Here is a 20,293-nt window from a genome sequence, read left to right on the forward strand (position 1 = left end):
CTGCACTTTACTGTTTTTTGCACTGTGGTTAGACTGAATTGCATTGCAATGACAATAAAGTTGATTGAATCTCATCACATTTTCATTAGTCTATATTAGTCTCATGTATAGCACATCAAGCATCTGTTTTTTTATTAAAATGTAACATGCAGTCGTCACATATACTTCTCTTCTCCCTTCAGATGCACTTTTAAAATATTTCAGTACCACCCCCAGTGACACAGCATCAGGTGCTGCTGTCCCGTCTACCTCAGCACAGCCCTAATTTTGTATTTTTTTTAGACTTCAGTTGAGTGCTTGTTTAATCTCTGGTTAGAACCAAACTAGATAAACCATACTACATTTAATTGTATTTACAATAATTTGAATCTGAACTCTATCTATTATTTTGCTTATGAATGCCTTTAGTAAACATCATGCATTTCTTTGCAGTATTTTGTGCATACTTATTGTATGAGTGATTCATTGCTTGTTACTTGGTTTGTAATACGTTTCGTGTGTTTAATTTTCTATCTAAAATCAAAGAGTCTCAAAGACAAAGCTTTGTAGCTTCTCTGAGTTTATGAACATTGGTAGTCGAATTTACTGTGCGATCCAACGGGGTAGGGGGCGCCAGAGAAAAATCTTGCCTAGGGCGCCAAATTGGTCAGGGCCGGCCCTGCTCTGATATGCACGTTACACCAGCTCTATGACCTCCTACTAATTATTTATTTATTTATTTATTTCAACTTACTCATCTTTTTGTGTATCATGGACATCAAATTACTTTCCAATCCATATTGAATTAAGGCTAGACGAAATAGGAACTTTTGTGGGGCCATAAATAATATTTATTTTCTGTGTATTTTGATTTATTATGCATATATTATCTATATATTTTTTATATATACTGTATATATTCCGGTAGAGCCCATGATGTCACATCGTTCCTGACCGGGTCAGGGCATACTGATGGGCTGGGGCCTCCTCACTGAAGGATTGGGGTTTGTTTAAAGCCCTGGGGTACAGGGGCCCCATCGGCCCCCATGGACCTCAACCTGAACGCTGACGTCTGGATCAGGACCCATCAAGCAGGCATTAAGAACAAGATGGCCGCTGGCTGTCGATCACCAATTCCTCTAATACCCAGAGAGATAGAGGAGTCATGGCTCCTGGGACTGGTGGGTGGGAGGGTGTGTGTGTGTGTGTGCGCTCGCCCGTGTGTGCGTGTGTTGATGGGTGTGCGTGTGTGTGTATAGGCATGTATGTATGTGTGCATGTGTGTGTTTATGTGCGCAGGTATGTGTGTTTCTGTGGTCCCTCTCTATGGTTAACTCTGTCGCAGTGTGAAGTCTTCCATCTAACATTGTTCTGCATGTGATGACTTTTGTTTGCTTGTTCATTTAGGTTATTTATGTTCGAGGTAAAACAATAGGAAACTCCACAGGAAATCAAAGAAAAAACGTAAAACCTAAACTGTAAGAAGAGTTATATTTTCAATGTACATCCACTCAGTTTTTTACACAACAATATATTTTCATCTCTCAAAAAATACAAGGAGTCATGCAAATATAACACTTTTGTCTGTTGATGGACTTCACTATTTTAAGCTTTCTCTGCTCTTAAACCTTTAGGACATAGATCATTGCAAGTAATAAAATCCACACCATATATTCCCCATAACAGCCCCCCTCACCCCCCTCAAAATAAAAGCACACACACATACAAACAAACAAACACACGCTCACGCAAACACACTCGCACACACACTATAACAAAAAGAGAAAACATTCAACCAAAACTTAAGAAACACACAAACATCAACAAGGCTCCGTATAAAATATTCACTGTTTTTTAACATTTCATTATTTTTTCCAGTGTACAAAATTCACAGATATTTCACAGATACTTTAAATCACTTCCTGTCTTCGCAAGCCCTCCCATGACGACACGGAGCCTATGCATATTGTGCAAACATAACAAAATGACGAAAACATAATGTTAATGTTCATAACGTTACTCGATTGGAAAAGTAGTTCTTGTGGTCAATCCAGAGCCCTACTCTTCGACCAACATGGCCTCGTTCAGCTGCTCTGCTGCTCGGGTTATAAAAACATTGATATGTTTGTGATGGCGTTAACATCTTTTAGTAGGGAGATATCTGAGCTTGAAAGAGACATTGCATATCAGGTGAAAATTAAAAATAACTTACTGCCACTACGTCATGCATCGCTAAAACAAAACCGCTAAATGGAGAAGAGCATCAAAGCCCAAACCTCCTCCACTCTGTTCCGCTGCTGGCATCAGGAGGACTAAGACTGAGAGGGAAAGACAGCTGGAGTTCACTCAGACGACTGTCTGCTAGTCCAGCTCCACAGCGGCCTGGCCTGACCATGATCACTCATAGTGCTGCTCTCCCACGGGTGGACCCTCGTGTTATTAGCTCCAGTTCCTCTCCTAACACATTGTCTTTGCTTTGGTTCAGGCCCTCCTCAGCCTCCTAATGCTCTCCTGGTAGTACAACGACGAGGAGGACTAACTAACACTTAGAGTGACACGTCGGCTTAGTGGGAGAGGGGTCGGCCCGACCGGGGAAGTCAGCATTTCAAACGTATGGTGAATCAACCAACTCCTCATGGCCACATCCCAGAACACATCTCACTGATCCACTTACTGATAGAAGGCCACTTCTATCAGTGTTATAATTTACATTTTTATGTCATAATTATAATTTACACTTTATAATTTAAATGTTTTATACCGGTTTTGCCCGATTTTTGTTTGTCTTTACTTTAGTATTTGGTTTTCATTAGTACTTTTTTTTGTATCATATCTTATCCTGTGTTTTCCACTGCTGCAGTAACAAAGGAAGTTCCCCTCGGGGGATTAATAAAGTTGTTATCGATCTATCTATCTATCTATCTATCTATCTATCTATCTATCTATCTATCTATCTATCTATCTATCTATCTATCTATCTATCTATTTATCTACCCATCTATCTATCTATCCATCTATCATCTGAGGCCGCGATGCCGAACAGCAGGTATTAGTCGACGCGCAACATGAGTTCAATGTGGACCCACAGCCAGAGAGCTTCCAGCCTTACCATTGACTAACGGATGCCATAATGTACGAGCAGAAGAAAGGAGGACAGGGAATTACTGATCCAGGGTTCTGCTGTCAGCGCTACAAGGGAGCTCTGCTAAAGACGAGGGATGAGAGAGGCCTTATTATTCACGCTAATTTAGCTTATTGTGTCTGTGTGTGTAAGGGGGGGGGGGGGGGGGGGGGGGGGCGGTGCAGTCAGGGTAATTATTCAGCCATGAAACACTCTGGAGAGACCTACAAGCATATGTCCTTTCAGATTGTCTGTGTGTGTCTGGGGGGGGGGGGGGTTGGTTGCGTGAGCATGGCATGACATTTTTACTGATTTAGTATTTGGACGTTTTGTTCGTTTTGTAAAAGGTCATTCAGGGCAGACATCATAACATAGGTACTTATGAATACTTTAATGGCCGTGGCCGGCCATTAACATCATATGAACCATATTAACATAGACTTATATAAATACAGACGAAGAGTGAAGTGGCCTTCTGGAACAGACACAAGAAAAACTGTTCCACTGTGAAGGTTGTTTGACCTGACCGGCCGCCGTAAATGTCAGGAAACCTCTTCTCCATCTCTCTCTTCCAACCTCACCTCGATCCCTCCACACCCTGCCTACCTCCCTCTCTAACATCTTACTCCCCCTCCCCCTACATCCTCTCTCTCACTCATTGATCTCTTCTTGTTGGTAATCTCTCAACAGCTTCCACTCAATCCACTGGTACTCCTACTACCACTATGGCCCTGAACATCTGAGGAGATCTGCACCCTCGACCAGCAGCCCTTCTAAATACCTAGGCATCAAAAGTGTAAAGGAATGTGTTGCATATTTCCAAAGCGTTAGATATCTCTGCTGGCATGGCTTCCTTGAGGAGCCATGAAGACAGGGGGAAGCCCTGGTGGAGAGGGGAGGAGAGGAGAGGGGAGGAGAGGGAAGGGGGGAGTAGAGGAGAGGGGAGGATAGAGGAGAGGAGGAGAGGGTAGGGGGAGGAGAGGGAAGGGGGGAGGAGAGGGGATGGAGAGGGGAGGGGGGAGGAGGTCAGAGGATAAGAGAGGAGAAGGGGAAGGGGAATGGGAGTCCTGGGATGGCTCTAGAGTTTACAGCCGGCATTACAAGGTGCAAAAAAACTAAAAGAAAGAAAGTCTGGCTTCCTTCTGCAGAGAGACGCACTCTGACCACTTCCCTCTGCAGAGTCCGGAGATGGAAGTAAAGCGACCACGACGGGGCGATGTTAGTATCAACAGAACACCACACGGGCAATGTTAGCGTTAACAGAACACCACATGGGCAGCGTTAACAGAACACCACACGGGCAGCGCTTTCACAGCTTGCTCGGTTTTATGGCTCTGGGCAAGCGACGGGGACTCGGGATGAAGACGGCCTATCAACCCGAGGGTCAACCCCGCCTCTGGGGGGGGGGGGACAGCCAATCAGCACGGAGCTCCACTGACCATGAGCAAATTAAAAATTCATGCAATGCAGCATGAATACAAAATGTAATGCCATTAGTTTCTGTGGGACATATTCAGTTGAACTGTGTGTGCCTCCTACGCACTGAGCAGAACATACGTGGAGGCACGAGGCACAGTGTGACTCTTTTGTACCTTGTTATACCGAACTATGAATATGCATTGCATATATCTCATGAGCACGATGCACAAGAGCTCCTAGCACGGCTGCTAGCTGCACGGGTCTGAGCGGAGGCCAGTGACTGAGAGGTTGTGCACAGAATGAGAAGCATTGCTTTATTTATGGACAGTGCTGACCCCAGTGTGTTGTAAACTCCATTTTGTAAACTCGACTCATTTTGATGCCTAGAGAAGATGCATTAAATTGTAGCAGGCAGTCAGCCATTTTAGATGCTACACTCTACGCTAACTCTGTAGTTAATTAGTCAGCGGGATTCTAACTTTTTTAATGTTTGTGGTGAGCTTTGCCACTCCTGGGTGCAAACGTTATGTTTACGATGTGTTCGGTAGAGAACATTGCAATGGGAAAAATGCTAATGAGCATTTGTGGAAGATTGCGGAGGCATCGATAGGGAAGGGGCTGTATGCTGATGAATGGGGGTCCGCGAGCAGCAGGGCAGCTGAAACCACACTACAGTCTTTGTTCCTCATAAAACTAACTGAACTGATTTGTTTGTGATTCACCTTCCTTCACTCCAACGTTAAATCAAAACATGTTATTGGATCTTTGTCTCACATTGTACCGTTAAAGGTTGGCGTATTCAAATGGCAGTCGTTCACACATGATAGGGAGAAGGTCATAAAAAAAGGAAATAAATGCTCTCATGCTATTAATAACTACTTCACAGACGCCTCGCGAGGGTCCTCTAACATACACTCCCTCCAGCGTCTGGAAATCAGTCCACAGTCCTTCGTAAATTCCAAGGTTCCTTAAAAAAACAAAAAACTCACAGCGAGAGATATTCCTTCTTCTTCTCCTCTTTCCAGATTTCAGTCCGTTGCGGTCTGACCCGCCCCACCTACTGCAGCGAGATCCTCTGTGAGTACCGGGTTCCCCACCTGTTAGAGCGAGAGCCACTGAGTACCGGGTTCCCCACCTCCTGGAGCGAGAGCCTCTCTTAGTACCGGGTTCCCCACCTCCTGCAGCGAGGCCCTCTCTGAGTTCTCGGGGGCCCCCCTGATGGGTGGGAGATCTTTTATTTTTGATTACGTTTTCACACATGTAGCGCGTTATCGCTTCCTGCTTTGGAGAGCAGCAGGTGGCAGGGTGGGGGGCCCCACAGCCGGGACAGGGTCAGCCTCCACTTGGAGGCCTGACAGACGGACAGACGGACCCGTGTCAGTCTCCTGAGTCCAGGGAACACAGCGTGGCAGTCGTACGTCCACTGGAGCGTCCATTGGAAACTTATCAAACCTCCGATAGAAGACACAGTGACGGACAGGGAACAGGGGGGGATGCATGGGGAGGCTGTGATGCAGTAGGAATGGAAAGCCTACGTATCTTCCATGGAGTTCATCGGACGGCACCTTAAGGTGCTCTTACCTAAAGGTGGACAAACACTGAATCAAACAACACACACATGGACGAGGTGTCATATGTGATTGGGATCAAAGATAATTGAATAAGGTGAAGTGGTGGGCAGACACAGAACACAGAAGTCTAGGAGGGGGCGTCACATGGCAGCTGTATCTGTCATTCAGGAGACACTTCATAACGGTCATTCACAATTAGTGTCAAGCCTCTTCATCGCAGTGACGCTCTGTTGTGACCAGAGCTGTGAGCGATGTCAAATCCGCTGGCAGAGACATCTCCAGCCTGGACTGGTTGTAATAACGATTAATCGAGCAGGACCAGTGCCAAGCTCCCAACAGGGATACATGAGCTGATGGGCGGACTGGGTATTAAGGAAGAGGACTGGAGGCAATCATCTGCCACATACCATGAGGAATGCACCCTAATCTTTACGGTGCACTTTTACTATCATATCAACATTAATGTGTTGTTATAAGTCTAGACATCTGCACAACCATCTTAGGCCATCATTATGGACCTATTTGACCCCAGCAGAAGGTAATGGCATTAGGTTGTACAAGCAGGCTGCAGTAATAGTAACTCCAACTCATTTCTCTTCCCATTAGAGTTTAGAGCGCACACTCTTGTTCTCTGAGTGCAAAGCTTAGGCAAAGGTTCTTGGAACGTAATCGATTCTACAACGCATGGCTGTGGACATTAGTGCACAAATTTGTGTAGAGTCTGCATCGCATCGAGCAGGACAAAAGGATTTGGAGTGCACTGCTACTGCTGTTCTCAAATTGATTTAGTTGTTGTTGCATTCTCCTTGAATGCTCTCATTGATCTACTTGATATATTTATCACTGCTGGACCAAAACGTTCATATCTCTACCTCTATCCTGTTTTCAGTTTATAACATGTGACTAGTTATTTCTTTCTCTTGCGGTTTTATAATTGGGTCATGGTTCTTTCTAGTGCTTGTGTGTTATCCTATTACATGTATGGTGGCCCTGAAGGAATAAATGAACACAGACCCCCAGTGGATGGGATTCTGAGTAAAGCAATGCAAAGTCATACGGTTGGATGAACCATGTATGAGTGTGGACACACACACAGACACACACACACACACACACACACACACACACACACACACACACACACACACACACACACACACACACACACACACAAGAACACATACACATTAAGCTATTCCGCTCTATGGTTTGCAATTAAGATGGCACTGAGAGAGATTTTCCAAATAGTGCGCTCCCTATGTGCACTTTGTACTGTGCACTAATTAAAGAGTGCCAAAAATAACACCCACCACCCTCACTGGCGGATCGCTGAAGGACAGAAATCCAAAACGCCTCTCGAAACCAAGGTGTAAAATGAAGCGCTGGAATGTTTCTCACACAAACGTAAAAGTCAGAGCTCCTCCCTCCACACCCTCCGTGTTCAATCCAGGACATCTCATGCCAAGAAATTCAAAGATAAAAATTTGCCTCCTCCTTCACCGGTGATGCCCACGGCTGGCCGGCCTTGCCGTGTCAGGGACGTGATCGTCTACCGATCAGGGACATGGTTCTTCCTCCCGGCGGCCGCTTACAGCTTCTGCTGCGCTGAGACCCCCTTCCAGTAGTCCAGGATGTCATGGAGGTCCTCACCCTTGGCGAACTGCACCTTCTTGCGGAGGGCGTTGCCAGCCGTCACGTAGCAGGACTCGTCGCGGTGGCCCTTGCGGTACGGGCGGAAGCGCTCCCAGATCCGCAGGGAGCTCTCAGAGGAGTATTCCGGGCTGGAAGAGTAGCCGGAGTAGCTGGAGTGGTGGCGAGCCGGGGAGAGCTGGGAATAGGAGGCGGCGTCCCGGCGGGCCCGGGTCAGGGGCTTCAAGAAGGAGACCCTCTGGGCCGGGGAGCCCTGGTGGGAGCCCTCATAGTAGAGGGCCGGGACGGAGTGGCGGTGCTCCGAACAGTGGTAGTCCTGCTGCACCTCCAGCTGCTCCTGCTGCTGCTGCTGCTGCTGCTGTTGTTGTTGTTGTTGTTGTTGTTGTTGTTGCTTTTGTTGCTGCTGCTGTTGCTGTTGTTGTTGTTTCTGCTGATGGTGCTGATGCTTCTGTTTGTCCTGATGTTGGGCACCAAGACCACCACTGTCGCACCCACCACCACCCCCTCCGTTGAAGCTGCCACCCCCTACCAGTGGAAGCCTCTCCTGGGGCTCCCCGCAGCCCACTGGACTGGCCCGCTCCGGGTACTGCTGCTGCTGGCCGCAGGCGTCGGGGCTCCGTGGCTCAGGGACGTCCAGGCTGTACACACGGGCCCCACCGCGCTCCCGGTCCCTCCCTACGGAGCCGCAGGAGGTGGTGCTGCACTGCTTCTTCACGGCGTTGACCATCACCACCGCCGCGTCCGCGCTCATCTGCCGCTGGATGGGCCGCACGGCGCTGGCCGGGGGAGGGGGACGGTACGGCGGGGTGACCACGAATCCCCCGCCGCTGATCCCGGGACGCTCAGAGAGAGGGACGCTGAATGCTGGGAGGGGGGCAGGGAGGGGCGCCTTGCTGGAGGGGTTCCCCTGGCAGGTGTCCGTGACGACCTGGGACAGGGGGATCATGCCCCGCGTCAAGGAGGAAGTGCTGGTCGGCGGCGGGGAGGTGGGGGAAGACGTGTGGTTGGCCGAGGCCCCGGCCGCCGCCACCGCCGCCGCATCCAGCTTCAGGGCGTCGATGCAGTTGTTGATGATCTGGTTGACCTTGTCCACCTCCATGGCGATGGTGGAGATCTCCGAGGCGGAGCCCCGCCCGTCGTCGTCGGAGTCCTCGCCGATGTCGGTGGCATTGCCGTCGTCATCCCTCAGCCGGCTGAGGCCTCCGTCCCCGACGCGGTCCATCCCCGCCGCCCCGCTGCGGACGTCCATGTAGTTCCCTTTGCTTGTGAGCATGGCGTCGGAGAAGGCTGTTGACATCTTCTCCACCTGGGGGATGGACGAGAGTCTGGAGGTGCTAGTGTTGGCCGAGTGGAGCATGCCCGAACTGGAGGAGGCGGACATGGGCAGCTTCCCCCCGTGGTGATGCTGGTACTGGTGGTGCTCTCTGGACTGCTCCTGGAGTTTGTGGACCGCTGATGGATCGTTGGCGACCGCCGCAGCGACCTCCGGTCCATAGCGCATCTCCAGGATGGTCTTCTTCACACATATGGACTTCTGTTTCTCGTCGTGCATTCGTTTCTTGCGGAGGCAGTAGTAGACGAAGCCTAACACGATGAGCATGCCGAACAGGCAGCCGACAATGGTCATGATGTAGTGGGACGTGGTGGACGGCGTGGGCAGCAGCTCGTCTTGTTTCTGCGCCCGTGTGGCGAACTCCAGACAGGTGTGGTTGTAGCGCTGGGAGTTGCGGATGGACGCCACGCAGAAGGTGTAGTTTGTGTGCGACTTGAGCTTGTCCAGTGTGATCAGCTCCTTCTTGTTCTTCAGGTTCATCACATCCGACACGTAGGTGTGGTTGTACTGCGTTAGGATGTACATCTTGCTGAAGGGCCGTGGGATCTGCACCAGGATGGAGGCGGAGGACAGAGACACGTGGTGGAGCTTTATTGTGGGCGTGAAGCCGTGCTCGCCGGAGGAGGTGGTGGGCTGGTGGTACGGCCCCATGCCACCGAACATCTCCATCCCCATCCCGGACGCCCCGTCCAGGTCAGGGGGCAGGGAGGTCATGCCTGGGATGTACATCCCATCCCTGCAGATGGAGGACAGGATGTTCTTGGCGTTGCGGCCTGCGTGGCCGGCGGCGATGGGACTCAGCAAGGGGTAGCCGAACATCTCTCGGGGCGTCTCGCACTGGAGCCGGTCGTACGTGTGGGTGACGTTGTTGAAGGACTCCATCCAGGTGAGGAAGGTGTAGAGTTCACAGCCGCAGTGGAAGGGGTTGGCCGCCAGCTCACACACCATCAGGCGGCTCAGCACCGTGAAGGTGGAGGGATCAATGCGCGCCAACTTGTTGGACGACAGGTCGATGCTGCTGAGGCTGGGGCACTCCCAGAATGCATTGCTGGCGATGACCTCGACTAGGTTGTGCTGGAGGAAGAGGCACTGCATGCGGCCCAGGCCTCTCATCATGCCCTCCGTCAGGTTGGTCAACTTGTTGTAGCCCAGCTGAAGGACCTGGAGAAGATAGAGGGGTTTATTCACTGGAACAACCTACTGAGTGAATACTAAGAGCAGTGTCTCCTGCCCCTTGGGGATTTGGATGTTTCATCAACAGTTCCCCAACTCAAGCTTACTGAAGCGGTTTCTGGCACTAAATCAATTGGACTAAAATGGCAGTTCAATTATTTATTAAAATGTATTTATTTAGTTTTCCCTTATTATTATTGTGTTCTCCCATGTGGATATGGAACCAATTCATTTGCCGCTGTGAGTAAAAGCTCTTGCGCTAAATACACAATTACAAAAAAAATCCATCATATTGGATTAAACATAGCATACTGTTCAAAGCAATATTACACAAAGTGATCTGCAGGGACAGATGAGTGGGGATGGAGAGATGCTGCGGGTTCTGCTGTTACCGTACGACTCTAATCTTATCGGTCCATCGCCATCATAATGTAGTGCTGATATCCACAGAGTGGGAGGTAACCCCTGCATCCTGACATCACAGAGCACCACGCTACTTCTTTGACTGAAAGCAGTCGTTCACCTGGAGGTTGGCTTGGCCGGCGAAGGCGCCGTCCTCCACGTAGCTGATCTCGTTCTTGGTGAGGTTGAGGTCGGTGAGGTTGGTGAAGCGGTACATGGAGGTGAAGAGCACGGCCTTCAGCTTGTTTTCGTTGAGCCGCAGGTCATGCACGGTGTTGTTGATGTGCTGCGGAATGGTCTCGTAGGGGGGCTGGTTCTGGCTGCAGATGGCCAGCCACACGTAGCCCTTGTCCCCCTCGATCAGCCAGCAGTCGGGCCTGACCGCCGGGAGGTGGAGGAGGAGGAGGAGTGCAGAGGGGAGGAGGAGCAGGAAAGGGAGAGGGGGGAGTCGGGTGGAGGGGAGGACGTTGGGCATGATTACTACGTGAAGAGATCACAATAAAAGAGGTGCAGGAGAGTGGAGGGGGTGGCGAGGGGGGAAGGAGGAGGAGGTAGGTGAGGAACACGTTCTGCTGGCAGGAGATTGCGCAGCGAGGAGGGGGTCCCCACGAAGAGAGGGGTTAGGACCAGGTTACGACAGGGATGGGGGCTGGGCTTTCACAAGGGGCGAGGGGGGGCGGGGGGCAATCACTGCTCTTTGGTCATGGTGGTGATTAGCAAGGGGTCCATGTTGTGTCACTTCCTGTGGGGCAGTGGTGAGGCGTCTCAGACGTATTCTTCATACTCTCTCTCCGTGGACCACAGACCCCGGCGAGACTCGTTGGGACGGACAGTACAGACCTCTGGACTGACGGAGAACCTGGAGAGGAAGAGAACAGTCACATGATCAACCAGGAAGAGAACCAGGCAGAGAAGAGTCACATGACATGGGAAAAGGAAGAGAAGGGACCCTCCATGTTGGATCTAGTCCTGCACAGATAACTATGACATTTATGAAACAATAAATGCATCTAGCACCGTGGGGATTATAAATTATATATACGCTGCTGTTGAGCACACACCACCACAGCAAAGCGCATATTTATCACAACCAAGCATCCATAAAAGGCCAAATGCATGCCATTAGAACGACGGCCAGATCACTGCAGATATACAGTATGTGCGTGTGCTTTGGATTAGATTCCTATAATTCCTTAAAAGCAGCCTTTTAGACGTCAAACTTGTAGAACGAGAGCTGTAATCCGCTGAGAACGCAGAGGGCTTCTTTACGAGGTAAGTCACGGTCATTAGTTGGGCTTCAGTAAAGTGAAGCCCTTTCTCCACATCCAATAAGAATCATATTTAGCTTACAGAAGCTACTGAATAGATAAGTCTAAAGGACTCTTTTTTAACCGTTATCACAAAAGATGTAACATCTGCATGACCAAGGTCAGAGAATCTGAAAAACAAACTGGAAGAAAGATCAGTATCTCTGTTATGACTTTCCCGTCTATTTATTCTTTATTTTTTCCAATTTGAGTAAGGACTGAAGAGACAATTGTTAGTGCTCGGCACTTGGTTCTATGAACATCCTTACTGAATCTTGCTGCAATATATAGTTGTTTCTCTTTCTTCTGACAAATGTACTTATTGTAAGTCGCTTTGGATAAAAGCTGGAGAGAGATTACATTTAGGGTTTAATGCCTTAAATGTAAATGTACTTGGACCCAAACAATGAATGTGCACACAAGCCCCTTAATGACCCTAGTGCTCTGAACCAGATGTCAGAGAGACAGGGGGTGAGTTCAGGTGACGCTACTTCAGTCGTTAGCGCTGTGGACCATCACCTTTAAAATTAGTCTCAATAACACAGCGCTATTCACCAACATCATGTCCAATCGGATCAGTAGAGGAAGCAGCCAAGGTGTTTCGAGATGATTCTGTATAATCGTATCCTAGCTTCTTGCCAGTTAGGAGATATGGGGAGGCACCAATCTGCCCTGGGGCACTTAGAGTATCTCAGAGGGACTTAACAGAACTCACCATCACCAATGCTCTTATAATTGTAATAATTTCAGTGTTTAAAGGATTATAATGGGCAGTCCTCTAACACGCACAAGCAGCTTTAAGTACAATTAATGGCTAGCTGGCTGACGGGATGTCAGCCCGTCACAGATGTACACTCAGCCAGGCTGGGCCACAGAGTGAACACATATCACCCGCCCCCCATTAACCACTGTCCAACTGGGTTCTCCAGACCCAGACTCCAGCACCCATCACTCTGCTCCACCTCCACCTGTCACCCATCTGTCCATCACTCTGCTCAACCTCCACCTGTCACCCGTCTGTCCATCACTCTGCTCAACCTCCACCTGTCAACGGTCTGTCCAGCACTCTGCTCCACCTCCACCTGTCACCGTCTGTCCATCACTCTGCTCCACCTCCACCTGTCCCCGTCTGTCCATCACTCTGCTCCACCTGACACCACCTGTCACCATCTCCTCCACCTGCCCCTCCTCCTCCTCCGCCCCTGGGCACCACCAGAGGTTCTGCTCTCCTCCGCCTGCTGAGCAGCACCTTAATGACCCGCCTACTGCCGGCGGCACATCCCCACGGACGGCCTGTTGTCATGGAGAACTAAGCCCCTCCTCCCTCCCTCCCTCCCCCCCTACTATCTGCACTTCATTTGAGTGGCAGTCATCGGTTCACATGAGGAGGATATTAACTGCCTGTTGCTGTTTTTGTGTTAGCAGCCCGAGCCCCGCGTGCCTGCATTCAATTTTGGTGGCAAAACAACACACACAAACACACACACACATACATACACACACACACACACACACACACACACACACACACACACACACACACACACACACACACACACACACACACACACACGCACACACACGCACACACACACACACACACACACGCACGCTCGATTTACATTGAATTCAATGGGAATGGTGGTGAAGCAAAAGGAAAGTGTGATTCACTGTAATTATCTGTTCCACCGCGGGTGGCGCTGTTGTCAATCACAGAATTGATTTCAGGAAAACAGCTCGTTTTAGTGACTGTATTTCTGTTTCAAAGCACTGAAAATGGGATTATTGTAAGATTTTTTTTTATTATTATTTTTTTACTGTTTTTGTGAAGCACTGCTTCACCTGTAGTCTTATAGAAGCCTCCACTGACACACACACATTCACCCACACACACACACACACACACACACACACACACACACACACACACACACACACACACACACACACACACACACATTCACACACACACACACACACACACACACACACGCGCACATACATACACACACACGTTTCCATTGCACACAAGCACACACACACAATCTTAACATACCGAGAGATACACACTTAATACGTAAACACATACACAGACCAATCCAATGTGCAAACACAAACACACGTACACACACACACACACACACAGACACACACACACACACACACACACACACACACACACACACACACACACACACACACAGGAACACACGCACACACACACTGAGCCTCTCACTCCAATCCACACCAACTGTTTCTTGTATGCTTCACTAATTGCAGAATTCTGAGCCACAGGGACAGCAGGGACACACACCAGTCCTCTGGGAAACAACAGGTCATGTTGGCAGAATAGCAGTCTATAGATATCTTTATATATATATATATGTATATATATATACATATATATATATATATATATTTTATCTTCTCCCCATCGGCCGTCACTTAGTGGCTCCCTGAATCCTCGTCCTTCTTCACCTTCACATCTCCTCTCCTCCACTACCGCTGCCCGGTCCGTCTAAACGCTCCAAACAGCCGTAAACACATCCATCTCTGAGTCCACGGAGCCCCCTGATGACTCCTCACTCTAAACCCAAACTTTGTGCCTCTCCTTCTGCCGAAGCCACAGAACTCATTCCACTCCATCCTACTTTGTTTCCCCTTGAGGGTTCCACCAAGAACATGCTCCAGTTCCTCCCCTCCTTCCTCCTCTCTCATTGCTGCAGGACCGCATTGAGGGCCTCAGAAGTGGGAAAGTAGTCCATGATCCTCTGGATGTTTCTGAGGCCGAGGGGTTTATCTGGGGGGGGGGGGGGGGCGGAACACCGGGCCAACGTTAACGTTAACCTTATTACAGGGGACAGCTTGTTTCAGAGCGTATCTACATGGCCCTTGTCAGCCCCAGCCCCCCCACACACACACACACACACACACACACACACACACACACACACACACACACACACACACACACATACACACACACACACACACACACACACACACACACACACACACACACACACACACAGATGAAGTCATTGTCTCAGTTGTAGAGACAACGCAGAAACACCTCTACGCATGTCCCGCCCCTGGTACCGCGAAGCCGTCTAATGTCATTTACATGAAAATAAAACGCCAAATGGGATTCGAGAAGGGGAAATTTGGGTCCGAAATCAAGCCAGTATATTACCTTGGTGAGTGTAAACACGCGGACCATGCCGGAAGAAAGGCGAGTATAAGACGGTCGTATTTGGCAGTTTAAAAACTATGTATGTCTCACTCCTCTTGATTCTCATTTACATCCAATACAATCTTTGCTGCTCTAAGTCCCTCTCCTTCCTCTCTCTGTTGTTCCTTCTCATTGTCTCAGTTCCTAAACCTAAACTGCATCTCCTCTCTTCATTCCATCTCCGTCCCGTTCTCCATCTTGGTCTGTTCCCTCCCTCCATCTCTATCCGTCTCTCTCTCTCCATCTCTATCTGTCTCTCTCTCTCCATCTCTATCTTTCTCTCTCTCTCCATCTCTATCTGTCTCTCTCTCTCCATCTCTGTTCTCTCTCACTACATCTCTATCTGCAATTTTCCATCTCTCTCTCTCCCTCTCCCTCTCCCTCTCCCTCTCTCTCTCTCTCTCTCTCTCTCTCTCTCTCTCTCTCTCTCTCTCTCTCTTTCACACACATACACAAACACACACACACACTGCACTTAGGCGCACACTCACACACACACATAGCCACTTAGATACCGCTCACACACAAACACACACACACACACACACACACACACTGCCAGTCAGGCACACACACACACACACACACACACACACACACACACACACACACACACTGCCAGTCAGGCGCACACACACACACACACACACACACACACACACACACACACACACACACACCCATCCCAGGCTGCTGCCTCACTTGTCAAGCGGCCACTGGAGACTTGCTCTCATTTGCAGCTCCACATACTGAAGCCCCGGGGGTCAGGGGTGTGTGGGTCTGCCCCCCCCCTGTGTGTGTGTGTGTGTGGGTCTGTGTGTGAGTGTGTGTGTGTGTGTGTGTGTGTGTGTGTGTGTGTGTGTGTGTGTGTGTGTGTGTGTGTGTGTGTTTGTGTGGGTGTGTGTGTGGGTGGCTTAGTGTGTGTGACTTGTCAAAGCTATTATTACATAATTAGGATGTTTTGCGGTTTGTTACTCATGCTGGGGAGACCCTGGCTCGACATTACATAACACACACAGGGGGGGAGGGGGAGGGACGCAGCCGCCGCCTCACCTGAGGGGCCACTCTCTCAACGCCCAGGTGGCAACCAGGCACGCCACCACCGGGTCAGGCTGGGCTGCTCTGCCCAAGTGCCTTCGAGCAACGCATTCAATATGAGGGAAGGTAAGTGTGTTTGTGTATGTGTTTATATATTCATATATATATATATACGTATATTTATATTTATATATTAATATATATATTATTGATTATAGCAATGTATAATTGCTCGGGGAGAATTCTTCGCTGTGAATGAGGCTTTTCTGGGAGGCTGTTCTTCAAGGCTGTTCTGAGAGGCTGTTCTGAGAGGCAGTTCTGATAGGCTGTTCTGAGGTTTTAGTGGATTAGGACTGCACCATCATCAGTCATCACCAATTAGACACCAGGCTGAGGTAGTGTGTGGGAACACCCCTCTATGTGTGTACTTCCTAAAACTGCTGAGTTCTGAAACTAAGGAAAGAAGTTATAAACTCACGATTTGTGGTAGACTCTTAAGTGCATTCCAATCTAGAGCCTAGTCTATAGAATCAGGGAACAATGTGTGGACTTCATTTCCCACCTGACTGTAGGCCAGCTGTTTGGTTTACAGAATCAGTGCAGTAGTCAGATCTCTGGTGTTTACCTGGTTACTCTCCTGATTCTAAACTTAGTTAGACTTAGATTGTACTCAAATGTTCCTTGTAAAGCCTTCCTTGGTTTTGCTGCCTGGCACAAAAAGTGCAATATAAGTAAATGCAGGGATTAAAATTGGATACTTTAATTATGAAATTACAATGCTAATTAATGCAAATATTCTCTTTCCATTTCGATAAAAAAATATCCTTGCATCGGCATCAATTGCATTTTGATGCCATCTACCATCTAAATTCTCAACCATTCAGCCCAATGTCATTCAAATTGTTGGCACTGGTATCTGCAGAGATATTGCCAAACAGCATAAAAAAATGGACTGAAATTGGCAAGCAGTAATGCCTCTTCATGAGGTGTGGGTGGGATTCCTTATGTGAATCTTTTCTCTCCTGCCTGCCGGCTAATAATACACGGTTGAGTGTTCCTTATCACTGGTGGTCTCTCCACAAAGCAGTCAGTTCTGCTGGCGTTCTGCTGATCCCAGGCGACCACAAACCGCCTGGACAGGTGGATGGGTCCTGTTGACTCGCTCCTCAAATGGGAAGGCAGATTCGGAGCCACAGATCAGCGATTCCTTAAATAGGAAATGACTAAATGATTTTGCTTCCTCTACCAAATGTTTAGTAACGTAGTTCCTGACAGAAGTGAGTGTTTCACTGGACCTACGCCCTCCTCATTCTCCATGATGCTCTACAGACTCGCTCTAGCTGGTGGAGTATCCACCCTTTGGGCCTCCAGTGAGCCCAGGAGACGACTTTAGGCGGAGCGGGAACTGAACCGTCTTTACAGACGAGTTCCAACGGTTCTTAAGGCCCGTGGGCCACAGGGGGGAGAGGTGGGGGTTTCGGAGGGAAAGCAGAAATAAGGAATATTTAACACAGTACCTTTTGGGAAAAATACAACTCAATCAGGTGTCAGAACAGAATCCAGAACAGATCTAATGTGAATACTGTGGTGAATCGAGACCAGGGGAATACGAGAAGCTGACACTTCTGGAAGGTGGGATCAGAAGAATCTGAGAAACAACCCCATCAAACCCAGTGGGTCAGGGAGCTGGGAGGATGGGGTCGTTGCTATGGTAACTGCTGTTACTGAGGATAACGATAAAGTTAACAGTTACAGAGAATAGCTGTCAAGATCCAGTAATGTGAGGGTTATTGCCTGTGTGTGTGTGCCCGTGCACATGCGTATGTGTGTGCACGTGAACAATGTACACAGCACCACCGAAGGGGCCATTTTGTGGCGAACTCAGACTCCTGACAAACCATCCTCCGGCCTCATGATGTTACCTCTCCCCCTCCCTCCTCCCCCTCCCCCTCCCTCCGCCACTCTCCCCCCACTCACCCCCTCCATCTTGTTACTCCCGACGTCTCCTATGGGTTTGTTCCGGAAGTCTCCCCCCAGCCTCAGAGAATCGGGGGGGGGGACAGAGACCCCTATCTCTCCCCTCCACTTCACACGAGGATTAAAGAGGAACTTCCAGACCCAGGAGTCCTCAGCTGAGATCCAAACCGTGGGAGAGAGAGAGAGAGAGAGAGAGAGAGAGAGAGAGAGAGAGAGAGAGAGAGAGAGAGAGACACAGAGAGACAGAGAGACAGAGAGTACTAGTCCCGTGTGTGTGTGTGTGTGTGTGTGTGTGTGTGTGTGTGTGTGTGTGTGTGTGTGTGTGTGTGTGTGTGTGTGTGTGTGTGTGTGTGTGGATTAAAGCGAAAGAGAGACAGTAAGAGCAGGAGACAGATCTCAAAGCATAAGCGACAGAGAGAGACAGAGAGAGGGAGAGAGGGAGAGACGGAGAGACGGAGAGAGAGAGACAGAGAGAGAGAGAGAGAAAGAGAGAGAGAGACCTGCAGTGCGGCGTCGGACGGCTGCAGCTCTCTTCTTATCTCTGCTGTCAACTGGGCGGAGTTTAGTACTACACTAGCAGAGTGATGTATTTGTGTGTGTGTGTGTGTGTGTGTGTGTGTGTGTGTGTGTGTGTGTGTGTGTGTGTGTGTGTGTGTGTGTGTGTGTGTGTGTGTGTGTGTGTGTGTGTGTGTGTGCGTGTGTATTTGTGTAGGGTGTAATGTGTGTATGTGTGCGTGAGAGAGAAGGGTGGAGGACAGGGGGGAGAGAGAGAGAGAGAGAGAAGAGCCTGCTAACGAGAGAGGGGTTAGAGGCTGAGGTCCGGTTCTCTGCCTCTCTCTCTCTCTCTCTCTCTCTCTCTCTCTCTCTCTCTCTCTCTCTCTCTCTCTCTCTCTCTCTCTCTCTCTCTCAGGAAGACAGTGAACAGGGAGCTGGGTCACCGAGTCGTGACACCAGAGAACGGAGTGAAGATCAGATACTGAGGAAGATGAAGGATTCAAAGGAGAGAAGGAGGAGGGGGAGGCGGAGGAGGAGGAAGAGGGCTGTGAAGACGGGAGAGGAGACACGTGTTTCTAACGACCTGTCGCAGATTTGATCTATAATTGATCCGCCACTATCGTCTTCTGAAGATCTTTTCAACCTATTTCTCTGCATACCCCCGTCCCTATCACACCACCATCTACACCGCCCTCCTCTACCCACTCCTCCTCCTCCACACCACCCCTCTCCACCTCTCGCACCCTCCTTGCCCTTCCACCAAACCTCCATCCCTCAAGATCCCTCTACCCCCCTCTTTTATCCACTACTTCACCCCTTCCACCATCTTTACCCCCTCCACCCCTCCACAGCACCACCACCACCCCCTCCTACACACCACCCCCCCCCCCCCCCTCTCTCTCTCTCTCTCTCTCTCTCTCTCTCTCTCTCTCTCTCTCTCTGGCCCTATCTGGCCCTGTCTGGCCCTCTCTCTCTCTGGCCCTGTCTGGCCCTGTCTGGCCCTCTCTCTCTCCGTCTCTTTCTGGCTCTCTCTGGCTCTCTCTCTCTCTCTCTCTCCCTCTCTCTCTCTCTCTCTCTCTCTCTCTCTCTCTCTCTCTCTCTCTCTCTCTCTCTCTCTGTCTCTCTGGCCCTCTCAGTCTCTCTCTGAATCTCTCATGCTCTCTCTCTCTCTCTGGCCCTCTCCGGCTCTCTCTGTCTCTCTCTGGCCCTCGTGACCATGGGTCCCCCTATGGAGAGCCTGTGATGATGATACTCGGATCTGTTGTGGGCGTTGAGGCTCTCTGTGTAGCGGTCTCTCTTCAATCCCTCTGGAGTAACAACCAGCCAAAGATCCACAACATTCTGACAGTGCCTGTTGTTTTGAGACACTTTTTGTGTTTCTGTTGTTGCCTGTTCATTTTAATATCTATTACCATATTATATCCGCGGGGGTCTATTCTTCCTTTCTGACAGAGAGAATGTCCCTGAGGCTTTTTCCTTTGGAGACAGATGTTTTTTTTTACTGGTTTATGGCAGCTAAAGCTTAGCATAAAAAAGGGAATTTGCATTAAAAAGCTCTCTCTCTCTCTCTCTCGCTCTCACTCTCTCTCTCTCTCT

General features: G+C 49.4%; 1 protein-coding gene across 3 annotated transcripts in view; it reads right to left on the bottom strand.

Moving 5' to 3' along the window:
* Window positions 1-1,451: 1,451 nt before the first annotated feature.
* Window positions 1,452-20,293, bottom strand: part of LOC132472817 (protein phosphatase 1 regulatory subunit 29) — a 63,121-nt gene continuing 44,279 nt past the window's right edge. For 2 of the 3 annotated variants that reach the window (XM_060072601.1, XM_060072614.1), the window contains exons 2-3: window positions 10,770-11,507; window positions 1,452-10,234 (exon numbers count right to left, since the gene is read on the bottom strand). In XM_060072601.1, the coding sequence (XP_059928584.1) occupies window positions 7,679-10,234; window positions 10,770-11,123 (2,910 nt within the window). In that variant the 5' untranslated portion in view covers window positions 11,124-11,507 and the 3' untranslated portion in view covers window positions 1,452-7,678. The remainder of the gene's footprint in view (window positions 10,235-10,769; window positions 11,508-20,293) is intronic. The other variant, XR_009529192.1, reaches the window with a different exon arrangement.

This window comes from Gadus macrocephalus, chromosome 2, assembly GCF_031168955.1.
Source record: "Gadus macrocephalus chromosome 2, ASM3116895v1".
Classification (NCBI taxonomy): domain Eukaryota; kingdom Metazoa; phylum Chordata; class Actinopteri; order Gadiformes; family Gadidae; genus Gadus; species Gadus macrocephalus.